At 50.2% G+C, this 17,411-nt stretch overlaps 1 protein-coding gene across 7 annotated transcripts in view; it reads left to right on the top strand.

Annotated features, from left to right (window-relative positions):
- SDSL (serine dehydratase like) overlaps positions 1–15,153 on the top strand; it is a 21,637-nt gene extending 6,484 nt beyond the window's left edge. For 3 of the 7 annotated variants that reach the window (XM_065524856.1, XM_065524854.1, XM_065524855.1), the window contains 7 exons: positions 1,223–1,417; positions 1,680–1,719; positions 2,427–2,566; positions 6,857–6,945; positions 8,064–8,291; positions 13,630–13,754; positions 14,764–15,153. In XM_065524856.1, coding sequence (XP_065380928.1) covers positions 1,244–1,417; positions 1,680–1,719; positions 2,427–2,566; positions 6,857–6,945; positions 8,064–8,291; positions 13,630–13,754; positions 14,764–14,957 — 990 coding nt within the window. In that variant the 5' untranslated portion in view covers positions 1,223–1,243 and the 3' untranslated portion in view covers positions 14,958–15,153. Of the gene's footprint in view, positions 1–1,171; positions 1,418–1,679; positions 1,720–2,426; positions 2,567–6,856; positions 6,946–8,063; positions 8,292–13,629; positions 13,755–14,763 lie in introns of all 7 variants that reach the window. The other 4 variants (XM_074007965.1, XM_074007963.1, XM_074007964.1 and 1 more) reach the window with 2 other exon arrangements.
- The last annotated feature ends 2,258 nt before the right edge of the window (positions 15,154–17,411 follow it).

Below are 17,411 nucleotides of genomic sequence, written 5' to 3' on the forward strand. Positions count from 1 at the left end.
AGACCAGCCCCGGCAACATAGTGAGACCCTATCTCTACAAAAAAGTACAAAAATCAGCTGGATGTGGTTGTGTTCGCCTCTAGTCCCACCTACTCAGGAGGCTGAGGTGGGAGGACTGCTTGAGCCTGAGAGGTCAAGGCTGTAGAGAGCTGATTCCAGTACTGCACTCCAGCCTGGGTGACAGAGTGAGACCCTGTCTCAAAAACGCAAGTTCTTTACCTCTGGAGATACATGCTGAAATATTTACAGGTGAAATAACATAAAAGAAAAATTTAATAGTAATTAAGGGGTAATAATGATACAGGAAGGGGGAGTGGGCACCGATAGGAAGCGAGTTAGACCATGAATCGATTGCTGAAGCTGAAGGGTTTTTGCTTGTTTGTTTTTGAGATGGAGTCTCACTCTGTCACCCAGGCTGGAGTGCAGTGACACAACCTTGGCTCATTGCAGCCTCGGCCTCCCAGGTTCAAGTGATTCTCCTGCCTCAGCCTTCTGAGTAGCTGGGATTACAGGTGTGTGTACCATCACTCCTGGCTAATTTTTGTATTTTAAGTAGAGACATGGTTTTATCATATTGGCCAGGCTGGTCTCGAACTCCTGACCTCAAGTGATCTGCCTGCCTTGGCCTCCCAAAGTCCTGGGATTACAGGTGTGAGCTGCTGTGCCCGGCCAGCTGAAGGTCTTTATACGGTTCTCAATACTTCTGCTACATTTACATTTTCCATGACAAACGTTTGTACAAAGCTTTCCTCCTGAGACATGTCTTTCCTGACTGCTCTCGCTACAGTAGCACCCCATACCCTCTGCAAGTCACTCCTATTTGAAATTCTATGACTTTTCCTAGTGGGAGGTTTTTATGACTCGTGGGTCCCCAAAACTGGAAATGCCTGGCACATGGTAGGTGCTCAACAAGTATTTTCTGACTGATGAATGAATTCTCCCACTCTCTCACTCATTCCTCGCCACATATTGGCCACTTTCTACATCCCCGACACAGCCACACTTATAGAATGAAAGGACTGCAGGCCAAATGTCTTTGACCAGATAGGGAAACTGAGGCCCAGAGAGATGCAGATACTTGACGGGGGTCTCACAGCTCGGCAGCTGGATGGAGTGAAGGGCACCTAAGCCAAGGGCTTGCTCTACCTTCCCCTCTCTTGTCCCGGTTAAGGGAACTCTTGACGGGGACTGCCTGGGTGGTGAACTTCGTGTCCTCCTGCAGGCTATCTACCTGGTCTCCAGAATGGATGGCCCTGTGGCGGAGCGTGCCAAGCAGGAGCCCTTCCACGTGGTCACACCTCTGTTGGAGAGCTGGGCACTGTCCCAGGTGGCTGGCATGCCTATCTTCCTCAAGTGTGAGAATGTGCAGCCCAGTGGCTCCTTCAAGATTCGGGGCATCGGGCATTTCTGCCAGGAGGTGAGGGTTGTGGGCAGAAGGGGAGAAATGAGGTTGTGCAGGAGGGAGGGAAGAGTGAGGGGTGTGGGCTGGGGATGGGTTTGGGCAGGAGGAGAAACATGAACTCGTGCAGATGGGAGGGGAGAGGTGAGGGCAGGGCTGTGGGCAGGATGAGGGGTAAAGCCGTATTGGGAGTGGGATGGGGAGATTCTAACCCCATTCTACATAGGCCTTCATGACAACTGCTTGGGTTAGCCCTTAACCCCATTCCTTCTCTTCCCAGATGGCCAAGAAGGGATGCAGACACCTGGTGTGCTCCTCAGGTGACCCCACCCTTTTTTGTTTCATGGGGGTCCTCAGGGCAGAGGTTGGGGGAGGAGGAGCTGGCTGGAGCAGCAGTAGATGTCCAGGGTTGGTCTCCTCTTAAAGGTACAGCCTCATCAAGGTCATTGATGAGATGACTACTGCGTACATCCCATTCCTAGCCTTCTCCCATAGTTCAGGACTCACGGTGGTAGCAAGTGCCAGAAACCCAATTCATTTAGGTTTAAGCTACAGGCTCTAAGAATGGAAAATTCTTGGGATAAGTGGCTTTCAGGCACAGGGGGATCCAGGAGCTCTCCTCTCTGTCTCTCCTCTGGGCTTTGCGCTCCTGTATATTAGCTTTATTTTTAGGTGGGCCTCATGGTAGCAAGATGGCCACCAGGAATTCCAGCCTTGCATCCTACCACCCTCCGAACCCTAGGGAAAAGGGAGCACCCCTTCTTGATGCCTCGCCTCAATCCTGGAATTGGTCTTTTTTGGCCCTGCTTGGGTGGTGTCTTCATCCTTGAACCAATCATGGGTTGGGGGATTAGGTTCTGATTGGCTCAGCCTAGATCATGTGTCCCCCTCTCCAGTGGAGGAAGGAGTCAATGGGGCATATAAATGTTGGGGAGGAGTGACTCTGAAGGGATATGGAGGGGGAGGGAAAGGCATGTTAAAGGCCAATGCAGCTCTGCTCACTGCCCCTTTCCTCCTTTCTGCACAGGAGGTAACGCAGGCATCGCTGCTGCCTATGCTGCTAGGAAGCTGGGCATCCCTGCCACCGTCGTGCTCCCCGAGAGCACCTCCCTGCAGGTGGTGCAGAGACTGCAGGGGGAGGGGGCCGAGGTTCAGCTGACTGGAAAGGTAAGGGCCCCGGGAAGGGGAAAACCATCTGGAGTGGGCTGCTCTCCTTCACCCCACCCCACCCCTGTCTCCTTTTCCTTTCGATGAGCTGTGGCTGGGGCCCAGTCCTCTCTCAGGATAGCTGAGCTGAGGGGGGAATGAGGTGGGATGGGTGTGGAGGGCTGGGACCTCCCAACTTTCCTCTGCCCACCCTGAGAATACCCTCCATGTGTGAACCAAGAAAAATGGGAAGCTGGCGATGGACAGGAGACTGTCTGTCTCCTTACATCCTTACCAGCACCTGGTATTATCCACTTTTAACATTTTTGCTGTTAGATAAGACAAGAAGTATCAAGATGATGGCAGCATCAGTTTTCATTCTGAGACCACCCCAATAGAAATGGTATCCTCTGAGAAAGATATCACTGGTTCCCTTTGTTCCCAAAGAAATAGAGACACAGATACAAAATCTTTCTTCTGGGAAGAAGGAAAAAAATCATTCAAATAATGGAAAACAGATTTTTAAACATCCTGAAATTAAAACTAAAAGCCAAACTATGGTACCCTAAAGCTGGTCCCAAATACTTCCTGTATATAGTTTCTTCCCTTTCTTCTGTCCTTCCTTCCCTCCCTCCCTTTTTCTTTCCTTCCTTCATTATTTCCCTCCTTCCTTCCCTCCTTCCCTCCCTCCCTCCCTCCCTCCTTCCCTCTTTCCCTCCCTCCCTCCCTCCCTCCCTTCCTTCCCTTCCTTCCTTCCTTCCTTCCTTCCTTCCTTCCTTCCTTCCTTCCTTCCTTCTCTCCCTCCCTCCCTCCTTTCTTTTTCTCCTTCCTTCCTTCCTTCCATTTCTTCATCCATCTAACCATCCTTCCATACATCACCCTTTCTCCCTTCTCTCTCCCTTCTTTCCATCCATCCATCCATCCATCCATCCATCCATCCATCCATCCGATATTCATTGAGCACATATTCAGTGCCTGCTATGTTAGACATTCTAGAAACACAGAGATAATAAGACATGGTCTTTACACTCATAAATTTCAGAGTATTATGAGGAGATACACAGGTAACCAGATGATGGTAACAAAGTGTGAAAAGTGTTGCCACGGGGGAAGCACAGGGCACCAAGGAAGTCAGAGAGAAGGCATGTTGTTTGAGTCAGCTATTGTTGCTTGGTAATGCTGCATAACAAACAGCCCCCAAATAGCAGCAGCTTATGAGAACATTGCTTCTCATGCTTTGGGTCTGTGGGAGGGTTAGGGTGGTTCTGCTTCAGAATGTGGGGAAGGAGTAAGGTCTGCAGATGTCCCCTGTGTCTTCCCCAGCCAGTGGCCACCAGGCACACATTCTTCTCAAAGGCAGTGACAAGAGGGGTGAGAAGAAACACGTGATGCCTCTTAAGACCTCAACTGAGAACTATTACACTGTCAGTTCTGCCACATGCTGTTGGCCAGACAGCTGAGACCAACATCAGTGGGGAGGGGACATGTGCTCCAACCACTCTAGTGAGAAGAACAGCAAAGCCACATGTCAAAAATAAAATAAAATAAATAAATAAATAAATAAATAAATAAATAAATAAATAGAGAGATAAAAAGTCTGGGCACTGTGTTGTGCACCTGTAGTCTCAGCTACTCAGGAGGCTGAGTTGGGAGGATCACTTGAGCCCAAGAATTTGAGGCCAGCCTGGGCGACATAGTAAGAACATGTCTCTAAAAACAGTAACAAGCCACATGGCAAGGTGTGGGTGTATGATTCTAATAGAGGGAGGGAGTGGAGAATTGGGCAGTGGTCAAACCAATGGGCTATGCCTTAGATTTGGTGAAAGGATCCAGGAAAAGCTCCTGACGAGGTTCCCCAGGGTTGGGTATTGAAGGAGAAATCTGAGTCCGCACAGTGGAGAAAAGGGAGGGAATGATCTGAGTGTGAACAGAGGAAAGGGCGTGGGTGAAGGCGTGGCATGGATGAGCACACGCATTCAGGCTGAGCCCAGCATGGGGCGGGAGATGGTGAAAGGTGAGGCTGAAGACAGAAGAGTTGCTCCATCAGGCAGGGTGGCTTGGAGGTGAAGCTAATGTGTTTCCATCTGAGGGCACTAGGGAAGCATGAAAGGAGTTTGAGCAGGGGAGGGACCTGGTTGGATTGTCACTCTGCCCGCTCTGGGGCAACGCAGGAGAGGACCCCGAGAGGAGGCTGCTTGGGGCTCTACAGGTGAGAGATGTCAAGCACTACACAGGCGTGAATCTATTTTTTTCTTTAGTTTTAATTTCAGATTCAGGGATACATGTGCAGGTTTGTTACATGGGTATATTTCATGATGCAGAGGTTTGGGCTTCTAATGATTCTGTCGTCCAAGTAGTGAACATAGTACCTGACAGGTATCTTTTTTTTTTTTTTAGACAGTCTTACTCTGTCACACAGTGGCACATCTTGGCTTATTGCAACCTCCGCCTCCCAGGTTCAAGCAATTCTCCTGCCTCGGCTTCCCAAGTAGCTGGGATCCCAGGCACCCACCACCACACCCCCAGCTAATTTTTTTTTTCTTTCTTTTTTTTTTTTTTTGAGACGGAGTCTCGCTCTGTTACCCAGGCTGGAGTGCAGTGGCACCATCTCGGCTCACTGCAACCTCTGCCACCCGGGTTCAAGTGATTCCCCTGCCTCAGCCTCCTGAGTAGCTGAGTAGCTGGGTGCACACCACCACGCCTGGCTAATTTTTCATAGAGACGGGATTTCACCATGTTGGCCAGGCTGGTCTTGATCTCCTGACCTCATGATCTGCCCGCCTTGGTCTCCCAAAGTGCTGCGATTACAGGCGTGAGCCACTGTGCCCGGCTGACAGGTATTTTTTAACCTCTGCCGCTCTCCCTGTCTCCCCACTTTTGGAGGCCCCAGTGTCTATGTGCCCATGTGTACCCAGTGTTTAACTCCCAGTTATAAGTGAGAATATGCAGTGTTTGCTTTTCCGTTCCTAAGTTAATTCTCTTAGAATAATGGCCACCAGCTGCATCCATGTTGCTGCAAAGGATGTGATCTTCTTCTCTTTTATGGCTGGATAGTATTCCATGATGTATATGCGCCACATTTTCTGTATCCAGTCCACCATTGATGGGCACCTGGGTTGATTCCACGTCTTTGCTGTTGTGAATACTGTTGTGATGAACATACAAATGCAGATCTTTTTGGTAAAATTGTTTATTTTCCTTTGGGTAGATACTCAGTAATGGGATTACTGGATCAAATGGTAATTCTATTTTTAGTTATTTGAGAAATCTCCAAACTGCTTCCTACAGGAGCTGAACTAATATGCATTCGCATCAACAGTGTATTTTTGTTTCAGTAACTCAGGGGAATGAGACTCCTCTCTTCAGCCAGATGGGAAATTCCTCGCGGTCAGAGACCATTTCCTGGCTTCTGTCCTGCTGAAGAGTCCCCATGCCTAGAACTGGGCACAGAGTGGGCACTGCAGAGGCCCTGAGGATGAGCAGGGGCTATTTCTGCCCCTTGTGACCCTCCCCCCCTCCCTTGGGAGAGGAGGCCATTGTCTATCATTTAGTTTCTGTATCTGGTTCCTGCTGAGATCAGGGGGCATGGGGTCCCTCTGAAATGCTGTCTTAGTTTGGGATCTCCCAAAAGCGGGCCCTGAGATGAGGACTAGGGTGCGTGTGGTTTATTTGGGAGGTGATTGCAGGAAGCATTGGTAGGGAGTGTAGAAATGAGTCAGGGAAGGGAAGAAAGCCTGTCAATGGTGTGTGAATGAGCAGGGGACGTGGATCTCCGCCACAGAGGCCAAGCCAGTGAGAAGAGAAAACTCACTCTGCTGTGGTTGGCTTGGATCCATCATGGTCAGCGCTGGCCCTGTGCGCCATCTCTCTGGCTGCTTGAACTCAACTAGCAGGCCATCAGCTGGGCCATTGCTGGTTTTCACGGACACACTCTATGGTGACCAGGTTGCTGTCTGGGGTTTGATTTTAGGGGGCTTCTCCCCTACTGGTTGGCTAGAAGTGGGCACATGTGGCTGACTTTGGAGCTGACCCGCTCCTAGCCTCCCTGGCTGGCCTGGCCTGGTTTTCATAGGGTGCCAGTAGGACAGGTCCCTTTGGTATTGCGGAAAGCGTATGGCATCTGTTTGTCCACCTGGAAGTACTTGTCCAGTTCTCAGGAGGCCTCTGGGCCCGCACCAGGTCTGGTCTCATCTGCAGGGGTGTCCCCAGACTACTGGATCCTGGGGCCACCAAGGAGAGCCTGGGCCTCTGCTCCGGCCTCCATAGCAGTCCCACTCCCAGATCTTCTGAGGGTCCTTGGTTTCTCTGTAGGTCTGGGACGAGGCCAATCTGAGGGCACAAGAGTTGGCGAAGAGGGACGGCTGGGTGAATGTCTCCCCATTTGACCACCCCCTAATATGGTAAGGCTGACGCCCCTCTCCCCAGGAGTCCAGAGCTGGGAGACCCTCACTGAGTTAGGGTCCTCCCATTGGGCAGAAGGGGAAACTGAGGCCCAGAGGGGAGAAGAGGCTTCAAAGCCGGGCAGACATGGGTTCGGATCCCACTTCTGCCCCCTTGGGAATTGTGGGACTTTGTGCAAAGCACCCCAGATCCTGTGCCTCAGTTTCTATGTGTGTAAAATGGAAGTGATAGTACCAAGTCTCCTTTACTGAATATGTGCTTTGGGACTAGGCACCAGGCTAATGGCTCCTCCTGCACTGTTCCGTTTACCCTCCCCAAAGCCCTACAGGTGGGTGCTATTATCCCCATTTCATAGGTGAGGAAACTGAGGCACGTTGAGGTCAAACAACTTGCCCAAGATCACACAGCTAAGTACGTGGCAGAGACTCAGGGCTGCAGTGCCAGAGCTGTAGTCAGGCTGGTGCCAAGTGATATACTTGTCCGCTCTTAACCACACATTGCCATTGCCTCTTTGCAAAGCTGGGGAGGGAGCTAAATGGGGTAATGTCCTAGAAAGGGCCTGGGAGGTTGATGGAGATGGGAGGGGATGAGCAAACAAATCCGTAATAAAGAAAATGAACAAGGCCAGGTGCAGTGGCTCATGCCTGTAATCCTAGCACTTCGGGAGCCGAGACGGGTGGATCACCTGAGGTCAGGAGTTTGAGGCCAGCCTGGCCAACATGGCAAAACCCTATCTCTACTAAAAATACAAAAATTATCTGGGCATGGTGGTGCGCGCCTGTAGTCCCGGCTACTCAGGAGGCTGAGGCAGGAGAATCGCTTGAATCGGGGAAGTAGAGGTTGCAGTGAGCTGAGATCACGCCACTGCACTCCAGCCTGGGTGACAGAGCGAGACTCTATCCAAAAAAATAAAAATAAAGAGAATGAATGAAGCTGAGCGAAGTAACTGTTGCAGGACTTCCTCTCCCCTTACTGCAGATGGGATGGGGATGGTGGGGAGGGGTTTATGTATATGTGGGAGCAGGGAACCCACCCCTGGTAAATCCCCCCACCCCAGGAGCCACTGGGGCTGGGGTCCTCCCTTACTCTGCTCCTCCCTCTCACCCCCCCTCCCCAGGAAAGGCCACGCCAGCCTAGTGCAGGAGCTGAAGGCAGTGCTGAGGACCCCACCAGGTGCCCTGGTGCTGGCAGTCGGGGGCGGGGGGCTCCTGGCTGGGGTGGTGGCTGGCCTGCTGGAGGTGGGCTGGCAGCATGTACCCATCATTGCCATGGAGACCCATGGGGCACACTGCTTCAATGCGGCCGTCATGGCCGGCAAGCTGGTCACACTTCCTGACATCACCAGGTGGGTAAGGGCTGGGGACATTTGTAGGGGCTGGAGGGTGGGGGTACCACTGCCCTAGGGCTTTCCAGTCCCAGCCAGTGGAGACAGGGGGCACCCAAAAGGCTGTCCTTGGTCCTGGGACTCCAACCACAGTAAAGTGGACCTGAGTTAGAAGGCAGTGCTGAAAAAGGAGATGAAGAATATGATTCATTTAAACCTAATCAATTCATAAAACAAGCTTTCATTGACTTATCATTACAAAAGCAACCCATGTGCGTTGCAAATAAGTTTGAAAATGTAGGCTAGGCACCATGGCTCATGCTTGTAATCCCAGCACTTTGGGAGGCCGAGGCAGGCGGATCACTTGAGGTCAGGAGATTGAGACCAGCCTGGCCAACATATAGTGAAACCTTGTCTCTACTAAAAAAATACAAACATTACCTGGGCATGGTGGTGCACACCTGTAGTCCTAGCTACTTGGGAGACTGAGACGGAAGGTTCACTTGAGCCCAGGAGTTTGAGGCTGTAGTGTGCTGTGATCGTCCCTGTGAATAGCCATTGCACTCCAGGCTGGGAAACTTAGCAAGAACCTGTCCTCCCCGATACCCTCCAAAGCCAATAAATTTTAAGAAGAACGTGATCATTGAATTTAGGACCCACCCTAATCCAGTACGATTTCACCTTAATTTAACTAATTACATCTGCAAAGACTCTATTTCCAAGTAATGCACATTTTGTGCATTTTTTTTTTTTTTTTTTTTTGACATGGAGTCTCACTCTGTTTCCCAGGCTAGAGTGCAATGGGGCAATCTCAGCTCACTGCAACCTCTACCTCCTGGGTTCAAGTGATTCTCCTGTCTCAGCCTCCCAAGCAGTTGGGATTATTGGTATGCGCTACCATGCCCAGCTAATTTTGTGTTTTTAGTAGACCATGTTGGTCAGGCTGGTCTCGAATTCCTGACCTCGTGATGTATCCGCCTTGGCCTCCCAAAGTGTTGGGATTACAGGCGTGAGCCACTGCGCCCGGCCTGGTTGTGCATTTCGGAAGGAGGCATGATTCAACCCAGTACGGATACAGTCTCTGCCCAGATTTTGTTAAACACTCATTGGATACTGGGACTTAGGATGTAATGGGATATTATAGCAAGGTGTGTAAGATCAAGACAGTCTTAAGTCAGGTTCCTTAAGCATCTATTGTGTACAAGGTTCTAGGTGGCCAATTGGAAAAACCTCAAGGGGATGATACCTGGACACGAGTCTCCTTCTCTTCTTTCTGGTGCCATCTCCACTCTTTCCTGGCCTGGCCTGCATCCACCTTCCAGCATTGCTGTGCTATCTTTGCCTGGAAATTCTTCCTTTTTTTTTTTTTAACATTTTTTTTTGTAGAGATAGGGTATTGCTGTGTTGCCCAGGCTGGTCTAGAACTCCTGGGCTCAAGTGATCCTCCCACCTCAGCCTCTCAAAGGGCTGAGATTACAGGCCTGAGCTACTGTGCCCGGCCTCCCTGGAAATCCTTTGTACCGTCTTACTTCTAAGCCATTGCTCGTCCTGACCCTGCCACCTGGAATGCCAGCCCTGTTCACCCTGAGGAAATCCTTAGACAGCTTGGGCAGCTGTATCCATCTGGAAGACCCTCAGGGCACCCTGTGTGTGTCTGTGTCACTCTTCTGCTGTGTCCTGGTTTGGGCTACTGGCTGGGGTGGAGGAGCTAGAGGGTAAGGACTGGCTGATTTAGCTCTGAGTCCCTGATACCCATCCCAGAGACTGGCACAGCAGAAGCACTAAGGGAAGTTCCTGGAGTGTGATTTCTGTAGATGACACCAACATCCATCCAGGTGCTCTGACTGGGCACCTAGGTGTCATATGGGCTCCCCTTGCCCCATTGAGTTCCATCCATCCTATCTCTAGAATTCAGTTCTCTCCCAGCTTTTGTTTCCCTGAATGGGTGTAACAGCTCTCCCCAACCCCTGCGCCACCCTTGTTGCCTTTAAAAAAAAAGAAGGATAACATCTTTATTGAGATCTAGTTCATATGCCATTCAGCTTACTTATTTAAAGTGTACGATTCCGGCTGGGTGCAGCGGCTCACACTTGTAATCCCAGCACTTTGAGAGGCTGAGGTGGGCGGATCACTTGAATTCAGGAGTTCGAGACCAGCCTGGCCAACATGGCAAAACCCCATCTCTGCTAAAAAACACAAAAACTAGCCAGGCATGGTGGCAGGCGCCTGTAGTCCCAGCTACTCAGGAGGCTGAGGCAGGAGAATTGCTTGAACTCAGGAGGTGGAGGTTGCAGTGGGCTGAGATCGCGCCACTGTACTCCAGCCTGGGCGACAGAGTAAGACCCTGTCTCAAAAATAAATAAATAAATAAGTAAATAAATAATAAAGTGTACTAGTCAATGGTTTTAGCAGATTCACAGAGTTATGCAACCATCATCATGATCAATTTTAGAACATTTTCATCACCTTCAAAAGAAACTTCATACCCTTTGGCCATCACCCACCATGTCCCTTATTCCCCCACCCCAGCCCTAGGCAATTACTATTTTACTTTCTGTCTCCACGGATTTGCCTATTATGTACATTTCCTTTCTTTCTCTTTCTCCCTTTCTTTCTTTCTTTCTTTCTTTCTTTCTTTCTTTCTTTCTTTCTTTCTTTCTTTCTTTCTTTCTTTCTTTCTTTCTTTCTCTCTCTCTCTCTCTCTCTCTCTCTTTCTTTCCTTCCTTCCTTCCCTCCCTCCCTCCCTCCTTCCCTCCTTCCCTCCCTCCCTCCTTCCCTCCTTCCTTCACTCCTTCCTTCCCTCCTTCCTTCCCTCCTTCCTTCCCTCCCTCCCTCCCTCCCTCCCTCCCTCCCTCCCTCCCTCCCTCCTTCCTCCCTCCCTCCCTCCCTCCCTCCCTCCCTCCCTCCCTCCCTCCCTTCCTTCCTTCCTTCCTTCCTTCCTTCCTTCCTTCCTTCCTTCTTTCTTTCTTTCTTGACAGTCTGGCTGTGTTGCCCAGGCTAGAGTGCAGTGGCGTGATCTCGGCTCACTGCAGCCTCTGCCTCCCGGGTCCAAAGGGCTCGGATTACAGGCATGAGCCACTGCGCCCGGCCTACCTGGAAATCCTTTGTACTGTCTTATGTCTGAGCTGTTGCTTGTCCTGCCCCTGCCACCTGGAATGCCAGCCCTGCTTACCCTGAGGAAATCCTCTTACACTGGCTGGGCATCTCTTTCAGTAGAGACGGGGTTTTGCTGTGTTGGTAAGGATGGTCTTGAACTCCTGACTTCAGGAGATCTGTCTGCCTCGGCCTCCCAAAGTGTTGGGATTACAGGTGTGAGCCACCGCGCCGGAGCCTACCCTGGATGTTTCACTTGAATGGAATCATATACTACGTGGTCTTTTGTGTCTGACTTCTTTCACTTAGCATCATATTTTCAAGGTTCATCCACATTGTAGCGTGTGTCCGTGTTTCATTCCTTTTTATGGCCAAATATTATTTTACTGTATGAATAGATCACACTTTTGTTTATCCAAACATTTGGATCCTTTCCACTTTTTGGCTATTCATTCTTGTGAATAGTGCTGTTATGAACATCCATTTACAAGTTTTTGTGGATGTATGTTTTCGTTTCTCTTGGGTCTATGCCTAGGAAGGAAATCGTTGATACCTTTGTTACCTTTGAGTCCTTTGCTCTGCCCCCAGCGGAAAGTGTGTCCTTCCTCCATTGCTAATCCACAGAACCCTTTTCTTCCTCCACGTAAACCCATCGATGCCTCTCCCAAGCTCTCAGGCTAAAATGCGGACCCCTCCCCACTCCACCCCAGCCACCGGCCTGTCCTCCAGTCCCTTGAGTGGGTAATGTTTTTCCCACCTCTGAGCCTTTGGACAGGCTGTTTCCTCTTCATAGCACACTGTTCCCACTCTTCTTGAGCTCCTGGCCTCAGGCGAACCTCCCACCTGGGCGTCCCAAAGTGTTGGGATTACAGGCGTGAGCCACCACCCCCAGCCACCATCCTACTCTTCTATGGGCTGGTTTATCCTTGTCTCTCACATCTCAGACCCTCTCCACAACACTCCCCTTGGGGAGATGCCCCTTCTGATGTTCTCCTTCATACTAACTTACCACAACGTGCATTTATTGACTGGTTCTTGTGTTTGCTTATTCATCACCATCTCTCCCACAAGTCTGTGCTCTTAAATAACCACAGTAGCAAGTAGCAATAATAGTAACTGCAACTAACACTTCCGTCAAATTCACTAAGCATCAGCCTTGTTCTAAGCACTTTAAATATTTTAACTCACTTGGCCGGCTGCAGTGGCTCAGTCTGTAATCTCAGCACTTTGGGAGGCTCAGGTGGATGGATCACCTGAGGTCAGGAGTTCGAGACAAGCCTGGCCAACATAGTGAAACCCAATCTCTATTAAAAATAAAAAATTAGCCAGACATGGTGGTGTGCACCTTAATCCTAGCTACTCAGAAGCTTGAGGCAGGAGAATCACTTGAACCCAGAAGGCAAAGGTTGCAGTGAGCCAAGATGGCACCACTGCACTCCAGCCTGGGCCACAGAGCAAGACCCTGTCTCAAAAAAAAAAATGTATCGATTTAGGTGGGGCACAGTGGCTCATGCCTGTAATCCCAGCACTTTGGGAGGCCAAGGCAAAAGGATCACTTGAGCTCAGGAATTCAAGACCAACCTGGGCAATATAGCCAGAGACCCTGCCACTACTAAAAATAAAATTTAAAAGAAAAAAATGTATTTATAGTATAGATGTGATATTAATGAATAACATAGAAAAGAATCCCTTTCTATGCTTGGCTTTCTGGGGTCTCTGGAAGGAATGGCTCGATCATGGCTGCAGAGTCAGAGGCACTGATGCACATTCAGTGTTGCTCATTCAATGGACACGTGATTTTTTTTTTTTTTTTTTTTTTTTGAGGTGGAGTTTCGCTCTTGTTGCCCAGGCTGGAGTGCAATGGCACGATCTCAGCTCACTGCAACCTACGCCTCCCGGGTTCAAGTGATTCTCCTGCCTCAGCCTCCTGAGTAGCTGGGATTACAGGCATGCGTCACCACCCCAGCTGGTTTTTTGTATTTTTAGGAGAGACGGGGTTTCTCCATGTTGGTCAGGCTGGTCTTGAACTCCCGACCTCAGGTGATCTGCCCGCCTCGGCCTCCCAAAGTGCTGGAATTACAGACGTGAGCCACTGTGCCCAGCAGGGACGCATGATTTTTGAGCACCTCCTCTGTGACTTATAATGCTGAGCTCCAATCAGCCCATTGCAGGATAGGAGGGGGTGGCTGGGGCTGGGGAGAAACCTGATTCACCAGCTCTTCCCTGAGCCCCTGGTCTCCCTGCCCCACCCTGCTCTATCCTGCAGCGTGGCCAAGAGCCTGGGTGCCAAGACGGTGGCCGCTCGGGCCCTGGAGTGCATGCATGTGTGCGAGATCCACTCTGAAGTGGTGGAGGACGCCGAGGCTGTGAGCGCTGTGCAGCAGTTTCTGGGTGAGTGAGCCCTGTCCTCCACCTGGGCTCAGAGACCCACGAAGTCCCTGCATCCTCTAGCAAGAGTGTATTCTCTCTTATCTGTATCCTCAGCACCAGGCATTGGCTAGGTGTGCAGTTACTGTGCACTAAGTACACGTCGAATAGATGGAAGGGGGTGAGGGTAAAGAAGGAGTGTGTCCTGCTGATTCTAGCCCCCAGACTTTTGTACATGCTGCTCCTCTCTCTGGCTGGCCCTGCTCCCTATTGGTTTGATGTGACTGAGAGCTATCAGCCATCACGGCACCTCCTCCAAGAAGCCTCCCCTGATCACCCACCCCACCCTGCCTGGGTTGGGGACCTCCAATGTACCACTCCCTGTATTCATAACCTCCTGGTTCTTATCTCTCTACATCACAGATTGTGAGCCCCATGAGGGCTGGTGTGTCTTAGTCACTGATGTGTCCCTAGGGCCTTCCTGGCATAGGGCATGGCAGGTAGTAGGCACTCAATAGATGCTTGTTGATTGAAGGGATGAATGTATGAGTGAATGGAAAGGTGGATAATGGATAGATGGACAGTGGATGGATGGACGGATGGATAATGAAGTGATGGATTGATGAATGGTATAGAAATGAATGGATGGATGGACACATTGATTAATGAACGTGTTGATGGATGGACATACAGTCAAATGATGGATAGGGGAATGGATGGATGGCTGTAAATGGGTGGATGGATGGATATGTTGATGGATATGTACACTGATGGATGGATAGATAGATAGTCTAATGATGGATAGAGGAATGGATGGATGGATAGAGAGATAAAAGGTGGATGGGTGGAGGGATAGGAGGCCAGGCTGATGGATGGGGAGAGCGTGAGACAAGTGATGGATTGCCAGCAGAGCAGATGAATGGCTGACTGGCTGGAGAGATGGCTGCAAGGATCTGCAGTGCCCAGGGCCTGCTGAGCACCAAGTGGTTCTTCTTCCCTTTCCCTCTTCTCTCCATTCCCCTGATCCCGGCAGATGATGAGCGTATGCTGGTGGAGCCTGCCTGTGGGGCAGCCTTAGCAGCCATCTACTCAGGCCTCCTGGGGAGGCTCCAGGCCAAGGGCTGCCTGCCGCCTTCCCTGACTTCAGTTGTGGTCATTGTGTGTGGAGGTAACAACATCAACAGCCGAGAGCTGCAGGTTCTGAAAACCCACCTGGGCCAGGTGTGAGGGGTCCCAGCCTGGCCCCAAAGACCCCTGAGAGGCCCATGGACACTCCTGTGGCTTGATGAGGAGGGCTCAGTGCTGGTGGATGGCAGTGGAAGCTGCCCTGGCAACTGTGCTGGCTGCCTCCTGAAGGAAGCCCTCCAGGACTGCTCCTTTTGACTCTCGGACAACTCCAGCCAATAAACACTTTCTGAGTTGAGTTTGTGACTGCTATGGATCCTATCTTTCCATGTCAATGAGCTCATAGGAGACACACTACAGTCCTCTTGCCACTTCTGTAATAAAGTGACTCCAAGTCCCATCTTAGGCAACAAAGCCAAGACTTGAAAACCTCAGTCTCTAAAGGAATTCAACCATTCTGAGATCTTAAATGGGCTTCCTTTACCTAGCGGACCAGCCCAGGTTGACCAGGTCAGGAAGGAGAGGGAGACGTTCTATCACTTCTCAGGCCTAGGCAGGAGAGGAAAATAACACCAGTCTTCATCCAGTGCTTGTTATATACCAGAAACTCTGCTAAGAACTTTCTATTCATTGTCTTCTTTAACATTCACAAAGGTACTAGGAAGTAAAACCATTATCACCATCCCCATTTTACACATGTGGAAACTGAGGCTCAGAAAGTTTACATAACTTGCCCAAGATCACATATCTAGGATATGTGATCACGTGTCTCACTCTCCATCCATCAACCTGATCACCTATCCCTCCAACTATCCATCTTTTATCTCTCTATCCATCCATCCATTCATGTACCCGTTATTAGACTGTCTGTCCATCCATCAGTGTATCAATCCATCCATTCATCCATCCCTAATCCATTCATCCATAATCCATCCATCCATTCATTCATAAGACATCTACCCATCCATCCATCAATTCCTCTATCATTAGACTGTCTGTCTGTCTATCCATCGGTGTATCAATCCATCCATTCATCCATCCATAATCCATTCATCCATAATTCATCCATCCATTCATTCACAAGCCATCCACCCGTCCATCCATCAATTCCTCTATCATTAGACTGTCTATCCATCAGTGTATCCATCCATCCACATATCCATCCATTCATCTATAATCCATCCATCCATCCATCCATCCATCCATCCATCCATCCATCCATTCCTCTATCCATCATTAGACTGTCTGTCCATCCATCAGTGTGTCCATCCATTCACATATCCATCCATTCGTCTATAGTCCATCCACCCACCCATTCATTCATCCATTCATTTCTCTATCCATCAATAGACTGTCTTTCTCTCCATCCATCAGTGTATCCATCCATCCACATATCCATCCATTCATCTATAGTCCATTCATCCATCTATAATCCATTAATTCATCATCCTCTTTCATTAGACTGTCCATTCATCAGTGTATCAGTCCATCAACATATCCATCCATTCATCCATCCATCCATCCATCCATCCATCCATCCATCCATCCATCCATCCATTCATACATTGATACATTCATCCATCTAGCCATCATTAGACCATCTGTCTGTCCATCCACCAGTATATCCATCAATTGACATCTATCCAGGTTCAAACTGATTTTCAGGGTCACTCTAGATCTGAACTCTCTGTGTGGGGGTGGGTGGTGGTGGAATATTGAGGAAAGGGTAGGTGGGTCTGGACGCACCTGTGGGTCATGGGCAGAGGCAGGTTCTGTGCCTGTAATTGGGAACCTCCGACTTCTGGGAAGTCTCTCTTAGAAGGGGATGGAAAGTTGTGCTCCTTTGAGCCACAGGGGGGCAGCAAAGTGTCTCCTATGGGGAAGGCTGGCTCCAGGCAGGAGAGACCCTCTCCTTGGGTTCTCCTGGTGGCTACCTCTTGTGGGGCCCTCACCCCAGCTGGGCATGCTGAGGTCCACATGGTTGTGGCATGCAGGAACCTTTTCCAACCCCTCACCAGCCTGCCGGGAAGCAAAACTCAGAGAGTGCAGGGTCTGTGCAGCATCACAGGCCCTGGCAGAACTTGGATCCTGGCCCCCCAGCGACGCCCTCTCTCCTGACTCATGTGGGCTGTATGACCTTGGGCTAGTGCCTTCCCTTCTCCAGGCCTCAGGCAGCACCTCGTGCTGTAGGAGGCCCACTTTCCACTTCCCACCTCTTTTCCTTTGTTCAAGCTGTTCCCTTTGCCAGATGCCTCCTCCTTTTTCTTCTTTGTTTTTTAGGGACGGGGCCTCGCTCTGTTGCTCAGGCTGAAGTGCAGTGGCAGGATCATTAACTCACTGCAGCTGCGAACTCCTGGGCTCAAGGGATCCTTCTGCCTCAGCCTCCCGAGTAGGTGGGACCACAGGCATGTGCCACCATGCCCGGCCAATTTTAAAGTATTTTTTGTAGAGATGTGGTCTTGCTCTGTTGCCCAGGCTGGTCTTGAACTCCTGGGCTCAAGCCATCTTCCTGTCTTGGCCTCCCAAAGTGCTGGGATTACAGGCACCATGCCAACC

The sequence above is a fragment of the Macaca fascicularis genome, chromosome 11, assembly GCF_037993035.2.
Source record: "Macaca fascicularis isolate 582-1 chromosome 11, T2T-MFA8v1.1".
NCBI lineage: Eukaryota > Metazoa > Chordata > Mammalia > Primates > Cercopithecidae > Macaca > Macaca fascicularis.